Source organism: Rhodnius prolixus, unplaced genomic scaffold (assembly GCF_049639745.1).
Source record: "Rhodnius prolixus isolate KJV_2025 unplaced genomic scaffold, Rpr scaffold_3, whole genome shotgun sequence".
In the NCBI taxonomy this organism is placed as follows: Eukaryota; Metazoa; Arthropoda; class Insecta; order Hemiptera; family Reduviidae; genus Rhodnius; species Rhodnius prolixus.
In genome coordinates, this window is record NW_027411603.1 from 47,652,656 (window position 1) to 47,680,070 (window position 27,415).

At 34.8% G+C, this 27,415-nt stretch overlaps 1 protein-coding gene across 4 annotated transcripts in view; it reads left to right on the plus strand.

Annotated features, from left to right (window-relative positions):
- Positions 1-27,415, plus strand: part of sif (guanine nucleotide exchange factor still life) — a 487,274-nt gene that overhangs the window by 318,381 nt on the left and 141,478 nt on the right. For all 4 annotated transcript variants that reach the window (XM_074126178.1, XM_074126179.1, XM_074126180.1 and 1 more), the window contains one exon: positions 12,207-12,352. In XM_074126178.1, coding sequence (XP_073982279.1) covers positions 12,207-12,352 — 146 coding nt within the window. The remainder of the gene's footprint in view (positions 1-12,206; positions 12,353-27,415) is intronic.

Below are 27,415 nucleotides of genomic sequence, written 5' to 3' on the forward strand. Positions count from 1 at the left end.
TATATACATTGGAGTGCCAGTTAAGTACTATAACCTCCAGACATAGTTTCTGTACAAACAATTAAAATGAAATTAAATTATACACTAAAGGGAAAAACAATGAAAAACCCCCAGCTTATAAGAAAGATTTCAATTCAGGGAGTCCCTAACTCTCCTGTGCCTGTGCACCGTGTCCACATTATAGTCACCTATTCGTCTGCAGAGGTGGTTGTGACTTAATACGCACTTACTGAAGAAACCAGTAGCGAGGTACTTGATGTAGTGGTTCTACATAGTCCATGTTGGAGTTAGAGTGTAAGTCTATAATACGGGTGTATCGGGGGGAAAGTTGTCACAAGCCTGAGGAATTTATTTTGGATGATCTGCAGCGAGGCGATATTGGATCGACGTCAGACTCCTGGCTGGACAAGCATAAAGTAACATGGGCCTAACCACTACCTTGTACAGCAGGTGTTTATTCTCTTAGGGACAGTTTAGAGTCTCTGCAGAACAGCGGGAATAGTACTCGAATGGCTGCTTTGCCTTTATTGACTCTGTTCCTTTATGTGGGGGGTAAAGGTCAGCCCACGATCCATTAATAGCCCCAAGGTACTTGATAGTGGCAGCCCACGGCACAATCCGTCCCCCGAAGTGGACATGTCGATACAAGATCGGCCTGCGCTTAGTGAAAAGGATAGCCTCTGTTTTTAAGGGGTTAATTTTTATTTTCCACTTCGTGAAAAATCGGTCCATACATGACATAGCCCTAGTAAGCCTGACCTGACTATCGTGTCCAACCTCCAGGACGAAGCATAGACAGCGACGTCATCAGCATACAAGGCCAGTCGAACATCCTTTGGTCGAGGCAACCTAACAATTGCAGGAAGCTGATAATTTAAAGAGAAGGAATCACTTTAGGTATCCCAGCAAAAAAGGGTATATATTTTGTCTAGCAGAGAAATCTAGATCTTTAAGCAGGACTTAACATATGTACAGATGTTTTTCTAAAAACTAGTTTTTCATGTATCTTTTTTTTAAAAAAAATCTTTTATTGAAATTTACAACTTATAAAAAGTAACTTTAACACAATATCAGGAATATTGAGTGCAGAAGGCACTCGGTGATGTCATTCGCATTATCATGAATATGTTACTAATGCTAAGCTCACGATAAGAGTAGATCGAGAGGCCATCCTCTGTTCAGGATCTCTTTGAAGGGTTACCTGGTACTTTATCTAATATCTAATACATAATTATATAATCATAATAATTATATAATCTATTATAATGTATTAGTTAATACATTATACTTCTTTACAGTATATAACATACTATATATACAATATATCATAATATTTATCTATTGGTATTGTATATATCAATTTGTCTAATAATAGTAAATAGTTTCTTGAAAGAAGTAAAGATGTTGCGATGGACCAGTTGTGCCCCTGTTGTCGTAATATGTTGTATTAGATGATGTCTGTACCGGTCCAGAAGTGGGTGCAAGGTGGTCCAATGTTTGTTCTGGTAGCGTTGTCGCAAGGGCAGTTGTTGTAGTTAATGATATTAAACCGGTGCAAGAATTGTCCATTTCCTGTCAGTACTTGCGTCTCTTTTTAGTTAATTTTATAATATCCCATTTTTTTTTTTTTTCCTGTGGATATGAACTTCTTGCTAAAATATCCCTGCTCTTGGTTGGTGTTAGTCCTGGTTACCTGGTACTGAGGAATTAGATAGGTATTCGTTTAAAGTATTAGGTTGTGCTAGTAATTATACAGGAATGAAAACGTGGGATTTTTGATGTCGTTTTGGCTTGTTGAGATTTGGATACAAAGGAAAAAAGGGAGCATTAAGAATTTTCCCAAGTACTTTGTTACATAAATGACTGGATAAATTGAACAATCCCTACATTTCTGTGACATATGACTTCAATAGGTCTTATTAACAGTTGGAATAACAAGTCAGTTTTTATGTAGGTTAAGTTTCGATCGTTTATCAAGTAGTGTTGCGAGAAGTTTTGTAACGTTAGTTAGTTTTTTGTCTTTTTCATTCGACTAGTTTATTAATTATCTCTTTGTTTTTAAGAATAAAATATTTAAGGAAATTGTATAGCTCTTAGTAGTGACTCAAATATTAAAGCTATCCTTAAAAAAAAAGGAGATGAAAGTAGAAAGCTAATTATTTCACAAGTGAGAGTCACTTCAAGTATAGGAGGACTTTCACCATCCTCCATGAGAGAGAGAGAGAGAGAGGGAGAGAGAGAGTGTGTGTGTGTGTGTGTGAGACACTCCTGGCACAGAACATAATGTGCCAGGAAGAAGAGCACGTACATAGAGGGAACAAAAACACACTGTTCTGTGCAGAGTTTATCTCTTTCCGGTTATCTGTGCAGAGTTTATCTCTTTCCGGTTATGCTACACCTTGGCAAAAGCTAAAGGAAGCCGTGACTCGGCTCTTTTCCTTTAATCTCCCTCTTTTTCCCAGCCATTCCTTTTCTACCCTAGTTTTTATCCAGGAAAATTAACTTCCCTTTTCTTTTTCTTTTTTCTTTCTTTTTTCCCCGTCCCAAAGCAAGTACATTCTCATTTGGTTAAACAGAAAATTTTAAAACTACTTCATCACTGCTGAGTCCTTGAGTTTTCTGGTGTGAAAAATAATTAGAAATGATCTCTTTTGTTTGTTTGCTTTATTCAGTTCCTCTTTAAATATTCTATTTATTCAATTGTTTTAAACTTATATTCTGAGAAGATGCTGCTTTGACCAGTCAAGTTTCAAGATACAACAACATTGATCTAACCACTCAAGACATATTGAACTCCCTGCAAAACAGATAATGCCCCGGATGCTTTTCTTTGCCGGCCCCAGTCCCTTATTTGGAGAGATAAACGTTTTGCTTTTGATCCGAGAATCATTCTCCCAGATTCAGTGGCTGACCAATTCAGTTGCAAGATTCAACGCCGGCTGGTGAAACCGGAATACCTCTCCGGTTTGAGCAGGTTTTTTTTTTTTTCAGAAACTGTTCGATGACGACGCTTGAAGCGCCTTGTTCAAGCGTTTAACTATCACTCTTAAGTTCCTGTTCAACTCAATCTTAGCTGATAATTCTGGGGTGAACGTTTGGGTTCTGCAAGGCTCATTAAACAACTTTCTTAGTAGCCTAGTTCAACGTGATCCCAATAACTTTGTATAGTAGAGCTTGCTAAGCTCGTATGGCCAAACGATGCTATTCCATTTATCAACAATTTTATCCACTATCCAAAAACCTTTGTTGTGTAGGTGGATAATTTAAATTATGATAACTGATGGCAACCTTGCTTCTTACAAACAGCAGAATTTGAGGTTATGAGAACCACTTCAAATATTTTACTACCACATTTCTTTAAATGCACTATAAAACTATTGTTTCTCAGGAATCTTAAATTTTGGTCATTTTATAAAGAAAATCTGTTAGACCTGCAAAGCTAATATGCATTGTGGTACTAGGTTCGATTTCCCGGTCTTGGCTTTGGATTTTATTTAATGGTTAAATGAGAAATCGTAAAGTACGTTTGCTATTCGCCTCCGTCCACGACACGTAGTAAATGGTAGTTGGAAGTTAAGCCCCGCCTGAAAAAATAGGCGATTACTTTAAAGAAAATCTGTCTTTACGCCAACGTTTCGGACTAAATTAAATTCATTTTCAGGGCTACAAAACATAAACTAAGATCTGAGGGTATACTAATTTGTCGTGGAGTCTTAAAAGATATTCATAATTTAACTTAAAAATAACATTAACAAATTAATCTTGTGAATAATTAATTATCTAGAGCTGAACTAACCATAGTTCGAAATATTGGCGTAAAGATTTTTCAATTTATAAACTGTCCGAAACGCAAGATTCCTCGGATAAACGCAAGATCCCTCATCAACTATTAGTCAAGAATTGCCTCTATCTCAAGAGAGGTTTAGGCCAACAAGCGAACAAACCTAAATCCTCGCAACCTGTCTACGTTTCGAAACCATTTAAAATCCTCTCCATTGTTTTGGCTTGAGTTAAGCTCCAAAAAAAATTAAAGAGACTCAAAAAACGACCATTTATTTTATAGTTACATTTCATTAAAAAATACAAAACAATAATAGATTATAGTAAAAGTTATACTTTAATAAAAGTTTATTGGATCTAGTATTAGAGGATTATTGATCCAGTGTACTTGCAAAATTGGGAAAAAACGGAAATATCCCATAAATCTTTGGTCCCCTTCCTTAAACAGCTCCTTGAATGGGGGAGAACTTTATTGGACAGTATTATATTTTGAACTCCAGCCGTAATGTCGGCATTAAAGCTTATTAATATATCCTAACAAAGAAAAAAATATTAATATCTTAACGATACGTGAAACTCTCTGGGGCAAGACATTATTAAATTAAGAGAGATGGAGAGAGAGAGTGATAATGAGAGAGTAAGGACAAGAAGGGGAAGATCGATGACGCCACAATTCCCAAATATAGTCAAAAGTTGGAAGTTTTTGCAATATCGTAAATCATCATTAAAATAATAATCTCGCTGCTTCTATCTCTCTCTCTTTCTCCCTCTCTCTCTCCCACTCACACACATATCATCTCTCTCGTCCACTTCTTTTCTATTACGTCATTATTATTTCAACCAATTGAAACCTGATATATGTAATAAATTCACATTACTATTTTCTGATGACGTACTCGCTTTTACTTACGCAAATTAATAGTTGTGCTTTCTTATAGCATCGTTTAATTTACTTCTTATCAGATTCACTGGATTGGGTAGTATTCATTAAGTTCCTCTTATCTTGAGTTAATTAGAAATTAGTATAACAAATTTTATCTTGAAGAAAAACTATTTATCTTCTTGCCATGAGAAATTTAATAATATTCCATTCTATTTGGGTAGCTAAATAATAAATTATGTATTCAACAAAGAAATGGTTTAATATGTCTGAAGAGGAGCATGTCAACCGACCAAGGGGTATTCTCCGCCAATATTTGATGATGTTTGATGGTTAGATTGGAAAATCTTGTAAGGGCATTTTTTTGGCTGGAGATTAGTGGAAAATAGGATAAAAGGAGGAGCAAAGTCTCTGGAACAGGCCAAGATCTGCTTGACCTATTAAGCTATTTAGACCCAAGTTTGTACTGACATGTTGGAACATGAAACCATGACTTCGGCTAGGGTGTTTCTGTTGCCCTTTAGTTCAGAGAGCGCTAATTGTTCTGATTCTTTTGTAATCTTTTCTTCCTAAAGAATGAAGCCCATCCATGTCCTAACATGATCGTCTCCCGATGAAAGTTTCCCCTTGGGTAATCATTGGCTCCTCAGTTTGGGCACAACCATTTTTCTTAAGTCGAAAATTGGTATAATGGCAGCCATGTTTCTTTCATATTCAAACCAAACTAAGAATGGTTTTCTTTACTGCCGTACAAAGCACCACGCTGTTTGTGGTCAAGAATCCGATTTTCCGAACTTCGCTACTTTATTGTAAGAGTCGCACTGCCATTATTTGTACACTCATTATCTCAACGGCCATTGTGCAAGTGATTTGACGAGGGTCAAAATTGTTCAAACGATATTTTTAAAAGTAAAATTGACGACCTAATTCGTGGGTGTCAAAAACCTCAACCTGGATCTGGAACATCCTTTGTTTTTGCACAAGATCTGTTTGTCTAGTAAGCATCTCTTGTTCAACTCGTACAGGAGAAGATGTGTAGGATATACTCTGGGTTTACTTGACTTCCCATAATATTATTACAGGACCTGCAAATAAGGGTTCGTCTAAACTTATTGCCACAGTCACGCTACTTGTGTACATCTGCTGTACTATTGCTATCGCGCAAAAAAAAGAAGCTTTAATCCAACTTTACCCAGATTTTTATTAAAATTTCCGTTACCAAAAGTCTAGGAAAACCTTTAACACGATATCAAGTCTGTGCTTAATGGATCTTTTTATTTCCTATAGTTTTTCATCCTCAATGAATCCTAGTCATATATTTTCCAGTAAAGAAAACACATTATTTTTCAACCAGTTTTAGGGCTCGGTCAAAACCATACCACAATCCAATCAGTTTTTCCTTGCCTAAAGAATTTAGAATTACTAACAAAAGATTGTGGGGATTTACTTTAACATTTGTGAATTAGTTGGTTAGCTGATTGTGGTAGAACTGAATTGTAGCAGAGAGAGGAAATGTGTGTGTGTGTGTGTGTACAGGAAATGTATATGTGTGTACAGGAAATACCATGCTCGTCTTCTCTAAATCGTAGTTCAACCATTTCCCCGGAGTAACCGGAGCAATCCATTAACTTCCCCCCACAACTGGAGCTAGTTGATGGGCTAGAGGTGGTTGTCTTAATTCCAAATTACAATCCGCCTCGCTACCTGTTTGGAAATGGATGTGCCCTGAATAGAATCTAGGGAGATCTTTCAATTTAGTCAAGATATTACTTTACATTTGCAATTACTCATTATTCGTTAAGCTATTTATTGTTCGTGTATCTGCCAAATGAATCATAATTTGAAGTGCATTTTTTATTATGGGCATTTGGACCGTAGATATAAATTATTTCATAAATTATTTCATTCTTGCTCAGTTTCTTGGTTTTCAACCAACATTTCTGGCTAATTTTTAGATGTTAGATAATGTAGGAACTGTTTAGGAAGAGAATGGTATTTAATGGCATATCTAGAACATCCGTTTTGGAGAAGAGCGATTCTATTGAGATAGCCAAGTGACTACGTGATCCATATTACTATCGGGTAGGCCTTAATATAAACTATCAAATACAAAAACAGCGGCCTTCCTATGAAATAAGGGGAAAATTTCCACTTTTTCCAGTAGTTTTTACTTCTTACATTTCAAAATAAATCGACCCATGATGCACAATCTATGGTAGGCCATAATGTTAACTATGAAGTACAAGAACTACAGCCTTCCTGTGAAATAAGGAGAAAAGTTCCACTTTTACCTGTAGTTTTTTCTTTAGACTTTTCAAAATACATCGGCTTATAATGTACAATCTAGGGTAGGCCTTAATATTAGCTAACAATCACCCAAACAGCATCCCTCCTGTGTAATTAGGAGAAAAGTTCTACTTTTTCCAGTAGTTTTTACTTCTGAAATTTCAAAATTTACCGATCCATGATGCACAATCTATGGTAGGCCTTAATATTAACTATCAAGTACAAAAACAGCAGCCTTCCTGTAAAATTAGGAAGAAATTCCGGCTTTTTCTAGTAGTTTTTACTTCTGAGTTGTCCAAATTGGTCAACTAATGATAAACAATCTAGGGTAGGCCATAATATTAACTGTGAAGTACAAGAACTGCCGCCTTCCTGTGAAATATGTTAAGGAGAAAATTTCCACTTTTACCAGTAGTTTTTACTTCTGACTTTTCAAAATAGATCGGCCTATAATGTACAATGTAGGGTAGGCAGGGCCAGATTTTCCTATAGGCTAACTAGGTCTCAGCCTAGGGCCTCAAGATCAAGAGGGGCCTACATTCAAATTGTTAGCAAAATTAAAATTTACAAACTTAAAAATGGGAGGTGAAAGGGCCTCACATGTGGAATATCCTAGGGCCTCTTTTCATCTAAATCCGGCCCTGCTATCAATATCCTTTATTATTAGCAATAATATTAAAATAAAGCGGAAGTAATGGCTATGAAAGATGGCCTGTTCATTTTGGAAGATTCCTCAATACCTGGATTCCATTTGGAAGTTACCTCATCTCCTGTCAGCCTGATTTCTTGAATCATTCACTTTGTGCCAATCTAACGAGGCGAATACCAAGATCACCGCTTGTGAATCTAAGAGGACTTCCGATTTGCTTTTTCACATCTTCATTCTGAGTGAGTCTTCATGTATTTCTTCAGTCCTGACTCTGGGAATCGAAGAGTTTCTTTAAACATAGTTGTTTGCCCAAAATGGATGTGGAATACTCATGCACATTTCTTTACTACACTAGAGTTTTTATGATCTCAAGTGGATTGAAATTGCGAATTGCAATTATTTTTAGATATGATCACTCATTTGGTTCACGTAGATATTTAAATAAAACTAAAAAAAGGATCAATTTCAAATTTATTTGAACTGCAACAAAAATAAAATGAAAACCCCCCCCCACTGATGGCTTATTTTCTAATAATGTAATTTTACGTTTATTTTAATAAACATTGGCTCATCCAATATTGGACTCCAATATCCAGTCAACCATTAACCGCAAATCATCCACGCCAGCGTGTATTCCATCTAACCACTCAGGCGGACGTTATGTGGTTTGTAATCAACAAACCAACTATCAATTGGTTGGTATGTTGATGATGATCATCATCTGGATCTGTGGCGTCAACAATAGCAATTAGTTCCTAACGTCACATAACAACAATAAAAAGAACAGTTCTTCGATTACATAAAACAACCATCATCTCCACCTACAATGTACGTCATTGCTAATAATTTCTGTAGCGTTTCTTCTTTTGCCTCTGTTGTTCACATAAAAATGTTTCGCCAACATTTGGATGCTTCGAAATATTAATTTGAGGATTTAAGAGTGATGTTCAAGCTGACGTGTAACTTTATTTTTTCATTGGTTTAAAGGAAAATTTTTATTGTAAAGGAAAAATTTTTGTATGCAGTATTTCAATGAAAAATCCAAAACAGGAATATAGGGTTCTTTTAAGTCCAAAAAATTAGTTTCTTTACAATGGTTTGTGTCAAGATTTACAAAAAAAAACTTAAGAAAATGTGAAAAAGTCTAAAAAAACTTGATAAGTGGCATCTCTGAGGAATATGAAAGTGAATGAAACTCTTATCCCGAAGCTTGAACTTATTTTAGTTTATCCAAGAAAGTCATCCAAGTCATCCAAGACTGTAAAAAAATAAGAGACTCTTGATCAATTAATGTATAACTAAGGAATTTGAAAGAAGATCCAAGATGACACAACTTGGAATTTCTGGAACTTGTAACTACTTTATTTTCACTCTTGCATTTGCAGATGTCCAAATGTTGAAAGTGTAAATTTAAATATTTACAACCAATAGCCTAGAAGAGAGTGGCTAAACATCTAGTTCCTGGATAAACGTATGATGGTATCCAGAACAGAAACGCTTCTTAGTAAAATTCCAAAGTAAAATCTTTTTCCAGCCCAAGGAGCGAGGAAATGGTTATTTCTTAGTTGATGGAGGAATACGAGAAATATGACTTAGCAATCAAACTAAACATAAGCAAGGGAAGACGCCTGTCGAACGGGGTGGATATTACTGAGAGGATAATTGAACAAAAACTAAAAATTTAAATTGCAAAAACAAAGTAGACACAGTTGAATATCTCGTTTAAAACCTAAGATAGATTCAGGAATCTGTGGAGTATGTTAATTATTCTCGGGAGGTATCCCTTTAATTACTACAATAATACTTGAAGGTGAATTATTGACTTTCAACAAGGTGGTCCATATGCTAATTGGCCTTGTTTACAAATACGTATATATTAATTACATTGTATATATATGTATACAAACTACAAACAGTATATAATTCATGAGTAACATTACTGAGGAGCCAGTCTCCAACTAACTGCACTATTGATCATACATTTCTCAAAGAGGTTGAGGTTCCTGTCTTATTTGGATCTTAAAATAAGTTCAAAAATTCTATTGTAACATTGAATTTGAGAAAGGATATTCTCGAAAAACCAAATCGTAGCGTAGTTATTATAAATAGTGTTAAAAATTAGCTCAAAATTTAGAAATCCCAGTTTTGACTGGGAATACATCTTATTTCATTACGGATTAGGTTGGAGTACGGAAAAAGGAGAAGTAAGAACTGTGACCTGTTAGGATATATTGTTAACCAGGATTAACTGATGGGGGTCAAAGCCTTACGCTTACAAGCAGAGTATGCCTTGAAATCGTCCAGTAGATCTTCCTGAACAAGCGAAACCAATGGCGACTGTCGGACTAGAAATAGCATAACAGTTATGTAGCTTTAAGTTGAAACAAAATTTTACACTACCCTGAAGATAGTAATAGATTTACCGAAACGTTGGTGAAATGAAACAAAATTTGTGTTTGAATTTATTGATTGACCGCACCTCAGTAATCCCAAAATCAATCAATTAACAACTGTCAAAAACCAAAACTATCATTTAATCTTAGTCAGAAACCACAATGAGTCCACAATCTTAAGTATAAAGTTTTACAGCTTTCTGCGTTTATTAGCTTTTGTGATATTTTGTTCCATTTTCTTTTTCTAGACTCACAAGACTTAAAAAATCGATATTCCAGTAAATACTCGGAAATTAGAAATTTGACACCAAAGAGTCCTATTTTCCCTTATCTTCCTGTTTTCCTTCCTCCATTTTTCTACCTCCCATTTTTGTAAACACAAACAAAAGTTGTAGGTAGACAAGTGAAAAAGGGGATATAAAATTGACATCGTACAATGGGCACACATCAATATATATATATATATATATATATATATATATATATATTACTATTTTCATTTCTAGTATTTTTTACCTATTCTCCAATAGTTTTTGCCTTCAATTTCTTCAGTTCCTTAAGGCTTGATTACTTCAGAATTGCTTTTGTCTGTCCCTTGTCAAATAAAAACAAAAGAAACTCATTCTTCTGTCTTACTAGGAAATCTTTTGCAAATCTATAACTCATGTCTTACTTGGTTGGTTCCCTTTTTATGTTTTCATTTATCAGTCTTTTTTCTTGTTTATTACAGTCTTTCAAGAGAAACAAAATGTGCATACTCACGACTTCCGGTTACAGATTGTTTAAAAAAAAGGGGATAATTAAATTGAAATTTTTAATGAGGACCCTTAAAATTGAATATTTCTTTTTGAAAATTTGTATTTATAAAGAAAAATGGATCAAATACAAATTTTAAGACCTCTATGAGTACGAAGTGTTCACAAAATTTAATGAAAATCGACATTGAAGACATTTTCATTTTGAGAAAATCTCCCCCCAAGAAAAATTGGAAAATCCGTTGAATGAAGTGGTGCTAAGGATTTGAGGGATTTCGATTGCTTAGTTCCGTTGGTGGGTCCAAATCGAAATCTTCCAACTTTCACCTTGCTGCTGTGGATTTTTAGTTTTACGAGATATTTTGTATGCTAACGCATATTTGGACTTTTAAATTTTTTTTGTATTAGATTATCTAGATTACAGTAAAATGTAGACTAGTTGTCATAGCAGCAAGATAACATAGCAACACTAGTCTGTTGCAAAAAAAAAAAGCCACACACACATTTGTATTGTTGTCCAAACATGACCATTTTTTTGCAACTTGACAATATCGTATTTACTCACACAACGTGTAATATTGACAACTGACCTTTCTATCCCATATTTATTTACTCCTTCTTTTCCCCCCCAACATCCGTTATCTACTCAGTTCGATATTGTATCGACTAAAAACAACTTCAATAAAATAAATATATTCACTTTTCAAAAATAGTTGCAACTGTTGTAAGAGTAAGGGTTTTCTGAAAACGAAAATGATGATTCCAAAATTTCCAGCCCAAAAATGGCTGGAAATTAAACGTCACTCTCAAAATGATCTTGGCTATGAAAATGTAGCTAGCCTAGTTGTGGGTGCTAGGACATGTTTGGGAGGAAAAATAGATATTGACGATACTGTTGTGAGACAAAGCACTAAGTCCGCTCTATTTAGGCACTGAAGGTCAGATTGCACTAGTTAAAGCTGTAATCGCCTATTTTTTTTCAGGCGGGGCGTAACGTCCCAACTACCAATTAGGTGTCATGGACGGAGGCGACTAGCAAACATACTTTACTGTAAATTTCTTTTATTAACCATTAAATAAAATCCAAGGCCTAAGACCGGAGAAATCGAACCCAGTACCACAATACATATTGTGCTTAGGAAGGAGGTGAATGTTGGCAGAGACACGCTTTGGAACATTCTCCTAAGTCTCTCTTTCTGTGAGGGAGAATGAAAATCTTTTTGGGCAATAATTTGGACCAGCAGAGAACTCTAAGGCGTGTCCCTTTCTGTAGAAAACTAAGTTCCCATAAGTTAACTGGTTTCTTCAGAGAGTTTAATGTCGACTCTGACGGTGCTACATCCAATGTAAATTAGAGTTTAGATTGTGATTATTTAAAGGAATGAATGTTTAGAACCTATATTTGCATCTTCTGCCTAAATAAACAATACTGACTAATTATTCTTTTTCTCCATTTTGTTTAGATGTCCGATGATGATCGAATGTCGCTGACGACTGCTGTTAGCGACGAAGAGGATGGAGAATCTGTTCACGCTTCGCCGTACCGAGCTAAACAGACAGGCACAGCTGCCGCTTCCTTTAACTGTACCGGAGCTGTACGTAAAGCTGGGTGAGTCAATTATACACATTCATTTATTGATGTGTATTATTGATGTAATTCTTAAATAACTCTCTCTCCAAAATTTTTCTTGATGTTAGATATACATTAATACAGAAATATAATGGTGTTTCTCATTCATACAATTTTAATAAATCGAATTGTATGCAGTATACAGCTGGAAAATGTATGCGTAGGGGTAAACTTTATTTAAACAACTTGTGTGATAATGTCAGCGAGTCAGAATATTCAAAGTATTTATAAATAGAATACTCCAGTAGAATATCGCTGCAGTAACCCTGTAAAAATAAATACTCCTTACTTATATATATATGTATATATATAAAGAGGGGGTAAAAAACCGTCGATACACCCTGTTTATTTATAACCATATTTCCGCTTTTTGTGAACTCGTATATCATTTAAAGAGATTTTTAGACTACAACAAAAAAAAATGTATGAAAGAGTAAACTGGTCGATAAATTGAGAAAGCCCTTTTTCTTTGTAGTAGTATCTTTCTTCGGCTCTTTTTTTTTGGGAGGGGGTACCATAATGTTGTATTGAGATCTTAGAAAATGTAGGATATAACACCCCGCAACCATTCTAAGAAATCTTAACATTTGGGAGATATCTCCTTGCAAATGCTGACAAAGATCAGTTTTTTCAGGATTCAACTATAATATCTTAGCCCTACAAGAGGTAATTATGGTCTTCATCATAATGAATAATGAACGATGTTTTTTATTAAAAAAAAAAAAAAAGAAAGAAAAAAAAAAGGTCATACCTATGCTGTAATGATTGAAAATGTTGTTAGCTCCGCATTAACGATGAGCTAGAGTAAACCTGTGAATTCATTGCATCCAAGACCATGCAAGTGCTTTCAAGAAAGACGTCTGCATTGTTAAGTGATTGATGGAGACAGTAGTTGGATTGCTTGACTTGGCGAAACTACTTGTTCTCGGACATTTCTATACCTCAATTATTCGATTCGTTTTTTTTTTCCAGACTTTGCCCCTCTCTAGGTTCCATCTAAATTGTTTCTAAATCAGCATCCTTTGCAAGTCCTTAAATGTTGTAAAGTTTTCACAGTAATCCTACGTGATTTAATAGTTTTTTTTTTTTTTGCTGGGATTAAAGCAGCAATGTAAATATCCCCTGATGTAGTAGCAAGTTATGGAGCAGAATTATTAATGTGCAGCTAGAAGAAGAGGGATGCTGTTTTCTTCAGTTTCCAGATAAGTTGAAGAGTGCAAAATTTAATCCTATACCTGTTTTGAATTAGCGCAAATCCTGTATTCATACTTCTTGGTCTTCATGGTTTCGAAAAAAATTATTACTTTGTTTAATAATGTAATTGGATCATATTTAAATTTGATGCCAGAAAGAAATGGTTTGATTGCCGTAAGTTGGTGTTCAACCTCCTTTTTTTTGCAATCCTTAGGTTTTTTAAAGGGCGGTCATCAGACATGATATTATAAAACAGATTACCTTAAAGCAAGAAATTCTTAATCTCATTTATTTGGACCACCTTAAAGCGCTTTAATCTCGAACTAAGTATTGGTTTTGAATCTAAAAAACTGGATGTATACTTATAATAAATTCTTAGGCCCGCAAAGCTAAGATGTATTGTTAGTTTAGTGGGTTCGATTCCCCCCGGTGTCTAGGTGTTGGATTTTATTTAATGGTTATTATGAGAAGTTTATAGTAAAGTATGTTAGGCGGTTATAGGCTAGACCCGCAATGCTAAGATGTATTGTTGGTTTAGCAGGTTCAATTCCCGGTGTCTAGGTCTTGGATTTTATTTAATGGTTAATATGAGAAATTTATAGTAAAGTATGTTAGGCGGTTATAGGCTAGACCCGCAATGCTAAGATGTATTGTTGGTTTAGTGGGTTCGATTCCCCTGTCTTAGGCCTTGGATTTAATGTTTAATGGTTAATATGAGAAATTTATAGTAAAGTATGTTAGGCGGTTATAGGCTAGACCCGCAAAGCTAAGATGTATTGTTGGTTTAGTGGGTTCGATTCCCCCCGGTGTCTAGGTGTTGGATTTTATTCAATGGTTAATATGAGAAGTTTATAGTAAAGTATGTTAGGCGGTTATAGGCTAGACCCGCAATGCTAAGATGTATTGTTGGTTTAGCAGGTTCAATTCCCGGTGTCTAGGTCTTGGATTTTATTTAATGGTTAATATGAGAAATTTATAGTAAAGTATGTTAGGCGGTTATAGGCTAGACCCGCAATGCTAAGATGTATTGTTGGTTTAGTGGGTTCAATTCCCGGTGTCTAGGTCTCGGATTTTATTTAATGGTTAATATGAGAAATTTATAGTAAAGTATGTTAGGCGGTTATAGGCTAGACCCGCAATGCTAAGATGTATTGTTGGTTTTGTGGGTTCAATTCCCGGTGTCTAGGGCTTGGATTTTATTTAATGGTTAATATGAGAAATTTATAGTAAATTATGTTTGCTAGTTGCCTCCGTCCACGATACCTAATTTGGTAGTTGGAAGTAGTTGGACTGTCTGAGAAAATAGGCATTACTTTGCTTTAATAAAATCTTAAATACATTAACAATAAGTTCCATTCTTTCTTAGAAAAATCTTTTTTTAAAGCCTGGTAAAGATCTGATTGATACTGAATGTACTGTAGTAGAGGAGCTGATACTGAATGTACTGTAGTAGAGGAGCTCTTATAAAGAGAAAGTATAAAAAAGTTACATCAAGAACAGAACTGTTTTTTTTTTCTTTTTTGCTAGAGCCATTGTTGTCACCAAGTACTTCAAGAGTTTCAACCATCTTCTTTTACAAAGTGGCTGTTTTGTTAGGTGTAGTAAGTTCGTGTCGATGAGTTCATCAGTATTAGTGAGACCTTTATTTCCTGCTTGTCTTGTTTTAGAAGTAAAGTTTCTTTCTCTCATTTTTACCTCCTGAATAAATATCAAGAGTAAAACATTTATGTAAGGCACATGCAAAATAACTAAATCGGCTAAAGAAGTTGCTCTATTAATCCTCGCAATACAATGACTTTCAGTTTTTGGGGGCTAACAGAAGCGGAAGCAACAATGGAGGAAATTCGCTTCTTGCGGCCCACAACTAAAAAGTGCTTAATAGGATATTTTTAATGTAAGAAGTATCAAAAGTTAGTAGTCGGCTTGTGTCCTTGCACCTGCTTGCATGGTACTTATATAAGTATTATGTATAATCCTAGACAAATGGTTTTTCTTTTGGTACTTGGAAAGTTATGGTCATTTAACGAGAAGCAAAACCTAGGAATATTCTAGTCGTATTCGCGCAAATCTCTATCTTTACCTTTATAATGTCTTTATAGTGAAAGGAATATTGCCTCTCTCAAGAATAGTGCTGTAAGTCCAAGTCATGCCAGGAGATTATGGGGGAAAAGAAAACTGTAGGGATAGTTTATCCCAAGATCTTCGTAGGACCTGATATTGATAACGTGTTTTGACTACAGAGCTCACGAGCGGCGGCGGAAACTGGTGGTGGCGAATCTTATGCCCAGATGGTGGAGTTCCCTTCTTCCTCTTCTACTTCTCACGGAAGTGGCATGCCTTCGTAACATGATTTAAAGCTCGCGTACATCGTCTCTTGAACTCCGAAAGTGGATAATATTCTGGGTTGTCATCGTGAAAGCCATCGTTCCTGGTCAATGACCACATTAGCCTTTTTTTTTGGGTTCTGGGTATTTAGTGTTCTTCTTCTTTCTTTCTTATACTTGTGCTACGCATCTCTTTGATCAGTTAAAAGCTCGTTCTTGACGTTTGAAAGCGGAAATATTATTACCAGCGATTATTGGACTAATAAGTAAAATTGATGGAACTCCCAGGTTGAGGAGCTACCCAGCAGTGACGCACCCAGTAGCTGAGGATGCTGTGGGATGAGAGATAGCGGACTAAGGGATTAGAGTAGGATTACAGAAACTGGAGATTGGGTTCAAGATGAAATTTAAATAATTATTTAAATACAGCCTTTCAAATTTTCACTTAATCTTTCTTAACGTAGAATAGAGCTGCACAATTCATGTATTTACAAGAGTTATAATAATAATTCTATAATAATAATTGAGTCTGAGATAAATACCAAAAATGGTTTGGCTTTTGGTGAAAAAACAGACAGACAAACTGATTGTATTCGGTTTAAATGCAAGGAATTTAATTATACTTGTTTTTAGCAAATAAAAAGCTTTGAAATAAAATGTCATGTTAAAATTAATCGTAAAATATTTTCTATTGGTTTTGAAAGAGCTTTTAAAGTGTTATTAGTAGAGGGCTTCCCATTGGTTGTTGGTTAGTCATCGAGTTTAATGGAAATATTCTGAGATCGTCTGTCTTTTATTTCCGGTGCTTTTTAAAATCTATTGCTTTTCTTTTACAAACTATTTCGATGTAATTTAAATAAGCGTTTAAGTGGAAAATCCCATGAGTACGCACATGAGACTTTTCTTTGCTTTTCTTTTCTTAAGAGTTCTTTCAAAACTTTTTTTTTTTGTCTAGGAAAGCTGAAAATTTTCTTTGATTTATTAATGATACCATTTATGGATATCCCAAACGGCCACTTATCTCCATGGAAAATCTAATTAAACTTCAGTCAGGAAGATATTTTTAATGGTTTAAATCCAGGTAATTGTTTTAACATCCCGATCCTGTTATAAAGTTTCCACCAATCCCTTATTTACGTAAGGATTACTACAATCCCTTTTACGTCCGAAAAACACTCGTTTTCCCACTTCTAAATACCACATTCCTCTCATTCATTTCTTCATTCCATTTAGAACTTCCTCTATTTCTGTTCACTACATCTCAAGACTTTAAGTGGCCGTCCCATTTCCACTTCTTTTTCTTTGCCTTATTTTTGGCATTGGCTTTTGCCATACAGCCAGCATCGTCTATGTATACAGCCAGCATCGTCTATGTATACAGCCTCCATTCGTACTTATAAATACTCGTACATTCGCTTCACACATTCATCCCTCTACTCTATACAACTATTTACATAAACTACAGCTAATTGATGGATCAGTACTCTGTGCTCCTGCCATCCTTATAGCTTAACCGAAATTAAAATCACGTAATCGGCTATAACTTTAAATACGTTCATATTTCTTTGCTAGCTCTGCTAAAGATTTAAGCACATAGATGTTGGTGGAGGCTATTATGTCTTCGTAGCGAAATGGTGCATCTAAATACCTGTATATGCCGTCAAACATTCGTTTCCTGTCTACTACATGAAGTGGACATATTATTATTATATGTTTGAAATCCTCCTCCTCATTGCAATCTACGCAAAGAGGAGAGAGGACCTTTTGTTGATCCTGTGAAGATACGATCCGCACACCGCATGGTTCGCTCTCAGCCTGCTTATTGTCGGTAACAACCCATTTATTAGTGACAGTTCCCTTTTAAACCATGTTTGTCTAGGTAACTGATCTACCATAGTTTTATAGTATCTTCCTTTATTACCATTACTGTAATCTGTCTGCCATTTTTGTAGTGCTGCTTTTGCAATTATACATTTGATATCGGGCGTGTGGTAATTTATAATTAGCCATTTCCCCCCCACTATTGGTGGCTTCCTTTGCAAGTTTATCAACAATTTCAGTTTTCTTTTATACCACAATGACCCCCTTACCCACAAAAAATTAATGCACACCCTCTTCTCTTTAAAATGTTTCTTATATTTTGTTTCCAAGCCTTATTTTTCTCATCTCCTTTTCATACCCCCTGATAAGTCCTAGTACGAGGTCTTACTACTGAGTTCTGTAGTGTCTTCTTCATTATCCATCTCTTTATCCTTCTTGTATAATGTCCAATATTTATTTACTTCTCAGCCTATTCCTATTTTTTCATTAAACTCATCACTTATACTTTCTCCTTGAATCTTTTCTTGGATTTTCGTTTATATTTGTATTCCTAATAACAATTCGAACTATCTCTTTGATTATCTAACCTCATTAAAACATATTTACACTTAAAATTGTACAAAAATAATCTAAGCTTTAGGTAATTGTTTTTGTTTAAGTTTAACAAACAGTTTAACTCAGATAAACCATAAATTCAAACACAAATCCCATTGTAGTGAATGAAAACAAAGTTTGAGATCATCTGGTTTGGAAAAGGTAGCTAACTAAGAAGGAATAAAATGGATAGGACGGGATTGGATGTAACCAGTAAACTGTTTTCCTCATGAATACGTAACAGACATCATGCCGCATAGGAACGAAAATAAACACGTATATGTACTATTGTATGGTGGACAGGATCGTAATACAGTATTGTGTGTATTTTAGCCTATTGTGTGCCTATTGTTTTGCATGAACTGACCCACTTAATGTGTACAATCTTAGTACTATATTTGTTTGTATGTACGAGTATGATAAATGTGTTAGGGGGTTTCTATCATTCCCTCTCACTCTGATTGTGTATTTTCCATTTAATGTAACTATTAATAGCAAACTTTTCACCATTGCTAACTTCCTCCGCTGATTCTCCTCCTATATCCGCCCCATACTCCCATTAAAGTCCACAGTGCCATCTACATTGTAATTAAAAGATAATAATAACTTTGGGGAGTATTGTTTCATTTGTTGGATTATGTTAGCCAAGTTTTCATTCATTTCCTTTACTAAAAAAAATAACTGTAACTCGGGAACTGTTATTTCTAAGTAAGAAATGCAACTCCTAAAATCATTAACCCTTTGGACTCTTACTATTCAAAAAATAGAGCAAAACTGGAAGCTGGAGGTACCTAAGCCTTTTTAGAAATAGAAATAAAAAATAAATTTATTATTCTGGGACAATTGTCCCCTAAGAATAAACACAGGTATAAATAGAGACCTTAATAGTTTGGCCTGTGATTAAAAGAAAATAAATAAATAAATAAGTATTAACAAAAAGTGAAAATAAAAATAACAGCAGAAATTAAGGAAATAAATTAAAACAATTAGAATTTCGGAGGAAGCTGAATAGAAAGGAGATAACTGAATAGACGGGATTTAAAGATAGATAGGGTAGGAGCATGGCGGACAGATGATGGTAAGGAGTTCCAGAGAGAGGTAGCACGTATTAGGAAGGATTTATCAAAGGATGAGGTACGGTGAGAGGGAATATAGAGATCTGGTATTACGGGAATGTATCGAGGATTTAAACTTAAGGAGTTGAAAAATATAGGAAAGCCTTTCAGACTGGATAACTTGAAAAAGGAAAGAAGCCAAAAAATATTGGCGGCGATAGACAGGAAAAAGCCACTTCAACTCTCATCGTAGCAGTGCGAAATGCGGGAGTCTCTGGGAAATGCTGAAAATAAATCTTATGAAGCAGTTCATGAGAGGCGCTTGAGCTTAGCTTCAATATCACCAGAAAGACCGCTATATACTAAGCAACCATAGTCGAAATGGGGGAATATAAGAGAGGAAACCAGGAGTTGCCGGGTCTAAATTGGAAAAAGGTGACGGGAACTATTAAACTGCTTAAGGATATGGATGGAACGACGAGAGTTTTGGGAAACGTGGTTTTTCCATGATAGGTTTTGACCAAAGTGATACCAAGGTTTTTACTGCCTATAAGATACGGATTTGATTCCAGACTGAATCTAGCCCTTTTTTGTTTTAAAATTATCTATGATGAAATTTTGTAAAGTTTTTAAATTGTGATTAGATCACGACAAAATATGGTGTATCTTAATATTTTTAACGGACCAGAATCGGCCATAACAATGATTGGAGAAGAAATCAAGTGGGTGTTCGAAAGTAGATACTTAGGACAAACTATTTCATTACTGAACTAAAAGGAGTAGCGGGCATTAACTTTAGTAGGAAAGCAAAGTCTAGAGAGGAGTTGACCACAATGGGAGAGGCCTTTGCCCAGAAATGGGCCTAATTCCAAAATCTAAGCATTTAACTTATGTTTATTTAAATTATTAATATTAGTCGAAAAACGATAGCTAACAGATGCTATTTTGGTCTGATCCGATATATGAAGAGTAGCCTGATCTCTAGGAACACAAAAGTGGGGCTATATAAAACACTGATTCGCCCAGTTTTGACGTACGCCTCTCAGATATGGACTATTCCCAGAGTCGATGATGAGAACAGGCTCCTGATCTTTGAAAGAAAAATCCTTCGAAGGATTTTCGGTCCTGTGAAGGAGGAAGATGTGTGGAGAAGGAGACGAAATAGGAAGCTATATCAACTGTTCGGAGAGGTGGATGTGGTACGTGTGGATAAGGTTGGGAAGACTGAGCTGGGCTGGGCATGTTGCGAGAATGGATAGACGGGGAAAGAGAGAAGTAGGCAGACCAAAGTTGAGACGGGAGGATGGTGTCATCAGTGACGCAAAACACCTGCTAAAGGTGAGAAATTGGAAAGAAGCGGCTGCAAATGACCGGGAACTGTGGAATAGACTCATTGGGGATGCTAGGACACAACAAGGGTTGTAACGCCAATTAGATAGATAGATAGATTTATATTAGTTATAATTAATAGTATTTGTGTATTAGTCTATTATTAATTATTTAATTAAGTAAAGTGTAAACCTTCTTTCCTTTTTCGTTATTAATCTTGCTATTTAAATTTATAACAGTGAATTTTTTTATGTAATTGGTTTATTTATTTTGGAATTAATTAAGGCTATTTTTATTTTTATTTATTTATTTTGGAATTAATTAAGGCTATTTTTATTTTTATTTATTTATTTTGGAATTAATTAAGGCTATTTTTATTTTTATTTATTTATTTTGGAATTAATTAAGGCTATTTTTATTTTTATTTATTTATTTTGGAATTAATTAAGGCTATTTTTATTTTTATTTATTTATTTTGGAATTAATTAAGGCTATTTTTATTTTTATTTATTTATTTTGGAATTAATTAAGGCTATTTTTATTTTTATTTATTTATTTTGGAATTAATTAAGGCTATTTTTATTTTTATTTATTTATTTTGGAATTAATTAAGGCTATTTTTATTTTTATTTATTTATTTATCATAATATTTTTAAATATTTTATTTTTCTGAATTAAAGTGGATCAGATAAACGTGTAGATTTACCATACAAATTATACACTATAAAATTGAAAAATTAAAAAATAAGCAGCACAATTAAAAGTGCAATAAATCTACAGAGTGGTAAATTCACCCTAAAACCGGAAATTGTTGATTTTCCCAACTGATTTAGCGAACTAAAAAAGAAAAAGAAAATGCTTCTTGGGTTTTTTTAAAAAAAAACCCGCATACACTCACTGAATATTACGTTGAGGCTAGTTCTATTTGTATCCAATATACATATTGAATTATTGATTTACATTTGAATGTATACGTGTGTACAAAGCAATTGCAATACACATTCCTCACATGTTCGGTAGTCCTCATGCTTTGTGGAAGGAGGAGAAATACTGCCTCTACTCATGTGCATAGTTACCTTTTTTTCCCCCCATAAGTTTTATCATTATTACCTGGGCCATAGAAATCATTTATTAACTTCGGGATAAAACAATAACAAAAAGAAATCATGCTTCCGAACTTACTCGACACGTCAATTGATTTCCAGCCAGCTAATTGAAATAGAGAAATAGAAATAGAAAAGAAATTTATTATTCTGGGACAATTGTCCCCTAAGAATAAACACAGGTACAAATAGAGTTCTTAACAGTTTGGCCTGTGATTATACAGAAATTAAATAAATAAATAAGTATTTACAAAAGTGAAAATATAATAAGTGAAAATGAAAGTAAATTGGTACTTTGTGCAAGTGTACTTTCTTCGCAGTCAATTTAGAGTAGCCTAAACCACTTCCCCTTTATTATTTGTGAAATCATACGTTCTTCTAAGTTTATTCATTTAAATAAATTGTGTACGAAGCGCAAAAATTTTGAAGTTAATCCTCGAGAAGTCTTTCACTTGACGTTTACTTCTTCCTCTTCCTCTTCCGTGGGTGCTACACTCTCCTGAAAGGTGGATTCGTCGCCTCTCATCCCTATCTTCTGACCTTGCTGTCCATCTTCAACACAGTTCTTCCTCTCCACATCGTCGTCCAACCACCTGCAAGCGGGTTCTTCCCGGGGACTTCGAGCTCCTTCTGGTCCGTCGTACAGCATGAACTTCACTGTCTCTCCATTCTTTCCCCATGTCCAAGCCACCTTAGGCCTACCTTCATTTTTTTTTTTTTTTTGGAATATATATATATGTTCTCCTGAGACCTGCGAAGCTAATATGTATTGTGGTACTGGGTTCGATTCCCGGTCTTTAGGCCTTGGATTTTATTTAATGGTTAATAAAAAGAAATTTACAGTAAAGTATGTTTGCTAGTCGCCTCCGTCCACGACACCTAATTGGTAGTTGGACGTTAAGCCCCGCCTGAAAAAATAGGCGATTACTTTACTTACTATATGTTCTCCTGGAGCACTTTTCCTTCCCAGTTCCCTTAAAACTCTTTCACTTCTTTTTTTTTTTTTTTTTTTTTTTTTTTTTTTTATAACCCATGTTTCTCTAAAACTAGTTACTACTGATAATCCTCTTAATATGATGGGCATTGTCATTATATTGCCCTAAATCCCGGAACTTTTTGAATAGCAAACAAGCTTTTCTATTGCCTGCAGCTTATCTGGCTTTATTTATTTATTTTTTGGTATTTGTTTCGTCTTAGGGCGTCGAAACCATCTTTAAATATCTTTGTTAAGAAAACCTTGCCGACTTCTTTTACGTAGTGTAGACACAAACAAAAAAACATCCTTTTTTTAAAAAAATATTTTAGCAAGAAAATTTTGGAAATTCCTACTCTCCTTGTTACCCAGTTCGAGCAGGTGTTCCCCAGGGAAGTGTCCTTGGGCCTGTACTCTACACCATATACACTGCTGATATTCCTACCAATCCTCGTACCTTCCTTTTTACTTATGCCGATGATACGGCCATCCTCTCTCCTCATAAAGACCCGGTCCTTGCCTACCGCTTCCTCCAATCCCATATAGAATCTCTTGAGCCTTGGCTAAAGAAATGGAGAATTAAAATTAATGAAAATAAATGTAATTACATTACATTCTCCCTAAGGCGAACTATCCTTCCACCCGTTTACCTAAACCTCACTCCTCATCCCACAACAGATTGTGTTAAGTATCTAGGACTCTTCATGGACAAACGCCTAACCTGGAATCCACATACTAGACTCAAACGGAAAGAACTGAACAGACGATACAAACTTCTCTCTAGACTTCTTGACAAGCGATCTAAACTCTCTCTACAGAATAAACGACTTATCTATACTATGATACTAAAACCTGCCTGGACTTACGGAATGGAACTTTGGGGCTCAGCCAAAGCTTCCAATATCTACAGAATCCAATCCTTCCAGTCAAAAACTCTCCGTAGAATCGCTAATGCTCCTTACTTTGTTTCCAATCATACCTTGCACCGAGATTTCCTTGTTCCCTATGTTTCTGAAGCTGTAAGATCCCGATACTTTAAATTCCACACATCAATCACCTCACATCCTAATCCTCTAGTAGCTCAACTTACCACTCTACCAGGAAATCCTCCCAGGCGGTTGAAGCGCAGGTGGCCACGCGATCTTCTAAATGAAGTAAGAGCCAATGTACAGTAGTGAACTGTACCACTTTGGGAGTTTCACCAATGGGTGAATTCTCCCCTCATGTATTCATGTATGTATTCTATGTATCATGTTGTATCAGCTTCACTTGATGCAGAATTATTCTGCAGTTGTGAAAATAAATAAATTAAAAAAAAAAAAAAAAAAAAAGCAAGAAAATTTAAAAGCTCCTTTGAAAAAAATTCAAATTAAAGCTTATTCTAATTAAATAATTTTCGAAAATCTGTTCTCATAAATTCTTTTACCCAAAAGATTTAAAGAGGCTGCAGTCACAAGAGAGAAATTCTATCTAATTGGAACCCTAAACTTTCGAAGAAAATTTACCAATTAGACTTTTAATTAAAAGTATTAAAAGAAATTCAAGTGAATGTTTCACACTAATTTTAGGATTTTGTTATTACACTAAGTAAAAAATGTGGTACGATCTAAGCCAATCAGATAACACGCTACTTCTCTTAAATTGTTAAAAATTTTGGAGAAAGAGCTGGGTTTTTTCTTATTTTTCATTCTTGCTATGCACTCTGTGACATTATGAATGGACAAAGTCGGCGGACGCGCACCATTTAGATTGTACATGAGCGTCAGTATGTTTTCGGCTAAGGTGTATACATAATGGAGACAGCATTGAAACAAAGTGGCAAGACAAAAACAAAATAATATAATCTTTTCTTCCATGTTTCTACTTTTGATAAGTGAGCCTCTTGAATTTCTGAAATGTATTCTAAAGGTGTATTATATAATCTCGTTATATATTTATTTCCTACTTCAAAATATAGGGGAAGCATTGTTGGTTTTTTTGTATAGTATGCAAATAATGGAGACATTTACTGAAGTTATTTAGTTAGAGCAGCGTTTCCCAACCTTTGTTGGCTCGCGTACCACTTGGTAGTACATCATGCTCAATTGTACCACTTCGTAAAAGTGATTGTATTTCGTGATATTTGTTATTCCGAATGTGTTTTTTTTTTCAGGCGGGCTACCAATTAGGGGTCGCGGACGGAGGCGACTAGCAAACAAAATTTACTATTTTCTTTTATTAACCATTAAATAAAATCCAAGGCCTAGACCGGGGAAATTGAACCCACTAAACCAACAATACATCTTAGCATTGCGGGTCTAGCCTATAACCGCCTAACATACTTTACTATAAATTTCTCATATTAACCATTAAATAAAATCCAAGGCCTAGACCAGGGGAATCGAACCCACTAAACCAACAATACATCTTAGCATTGCGGGTCTAGTCTCTAACCCCTAACATACTTTACTCTAAATTTCTCATATTAACCATTAAATAAAATCCAAGGCCTAGACCAGGGGAATCGAACCCACTAAACCAACAATACATCTTAGCATTGCGGGTCTAGTCTCTAACCCCTAACATACTTTACTATAAAGTTCTCATATTAACCATTAAATAAAATCCAAGACCTAGACCGTGGGACTCGAACCCACTAAACCAACAATACATCTTACCATTGCGGGTCTAGCCTATAACCTCCTAACATACTTCGCTATAAATTTCTCATATTAACCATTAAATAAAATCCAAGACCTAAGACCAGGAATCGAACGCAGTACCACAATGCATATTAGCTTTGCAGTAAATACGAAAAGAGATAGAAACGTTTGAAATTTCACTGCATTCGAAACGAATTTCAAAACGTCCAATAATTCCATCTTGAATATCTCATGAACTGTTATCACGAAAACATTGCCATTTATACCACATATAAAGCTAACTTTTCTCTACATTTTGATAAAGAAATCGTTTAGATCTGACAAATACAAGAAGAGATATAAACGTTTAAAATTTGAACTTTTTATAATTACAATAAAAAATACTGTTTAAATACCAGTAACATAATTGTAACTGAATTTTCAAAAAAATGTTAATTTTTTTTTTTTTATTTAGATGTTAATTTTGAATAACGAATGAATATACATATATCTTTTTTTTACATTTGGAATTATTATGGAGGGTGGAATTTATTCAAATATAGTTCATCGTGGGGGGGTATGAGTAAGAGATTGGGATCTGATATAAATTGAGATAAAAAAAGTGTGGGAAGCGTACGTATATGTTCAGATCCGAGATTGAAATAGAATTGGTAGCACGTATGATTGGTTCCAATACTTGGCTGACGAATCGCAAACTTATTTACGATTTTGCCCTCCATGATTTTTAGTGGTTTCATTCCAGTTACGAATCTCTCTAATTTAGTTACACACTTTTTCTTGCTATTTATTTTCCCTACCCCTCGTTTAAATTCACCAGTGTCATTTCCTTATTCAAGAAAAAAATGCAATCATTATTAACTGGGTTTCTTTCAAATTTGGATTTTCTGGCTCATTTGTAAGGTTCTTTAATATTTTTTAGCTGAACACAGTTAAATCGTGGAAATCTAAAATCATCATTTTTTTGTTCCTTCCTTTTTAAGTCAATCAGTTTTCTCCCGTAGCTTGGGCTTTATCTCGACAGAAGATTCACTTGGAAGAACAGAACTCAACAGACGCTTCTGACAACTTAAAAACGCTACTAGATAACTGATTAAAACTCACTCTGGACAACAAAAGACTTATTTAACATATGTTAGCGGATTAAAGCCCTTCTGGTCCTGTGGCATCAAACTGCGGGGGTTCAACGTTCAAATCTCCAAGGAATCCAGTCCTTGTTGCTCCCCTATACAGTTGACGCTCCTGTCTATAAACACTAACCAAACCATTCACGCAGACTTAAACATTCCTTTCGTCACAAATACAGCTTAAACCCGAACACAGGAAAATTCCATCTTTACCTAGAATCTCATCACAATCTACTGTTACAAACATCTTTCTTCCACTTCCGGAACTTAGACATCTTAAAAGATGCTCGCGATTTCTTCTCGGATGACCAGAGTCCTTAGATTATGGTGAAATGTTCTTCTTCCACAGATTCTCTTAAGTAGATCAGAGAAATAAATAAAAGTATCAATATCATCAGAAAATAATTTGAACCTAAATTTTAAATTATTTGCAATTATTGATTGTATGGGTTTAGAAAATATAAAATATATCGAGATATGTTATCCTAGTTCCATGTTCTAGCTGTTGCAATCATTTTACTGTGTGCATTTCTATTGAAAAATTCCAAAGTAATTTTTCTTTCATCTGCTGTCTTTTCTAGTATCTTTTCTCTGCAGTTTTTCATCCTTGCGTTACAAGGTGACTCGTTTCTTTTTTTCTCTCAAAGAATAAGTTATTTCCCTTGTGAAATGTAAGTTGTTCTTTTTTTTATTTTCTTTACTTCTGCGGATAGCACAAAGCTACTTCGAAGCTTCGTTTTGTTTCTAGTTCTGCTTAACTATTATACTTCTTTATAGTACTCTATCTATAACTTGAGAGCTTTTAGTTGTCGTAGTTTCAGTTATGATTTTTCAAATTAATTTTAGCAAATAGTTTTTAAGAAGATTAAATAATAGCACTTGT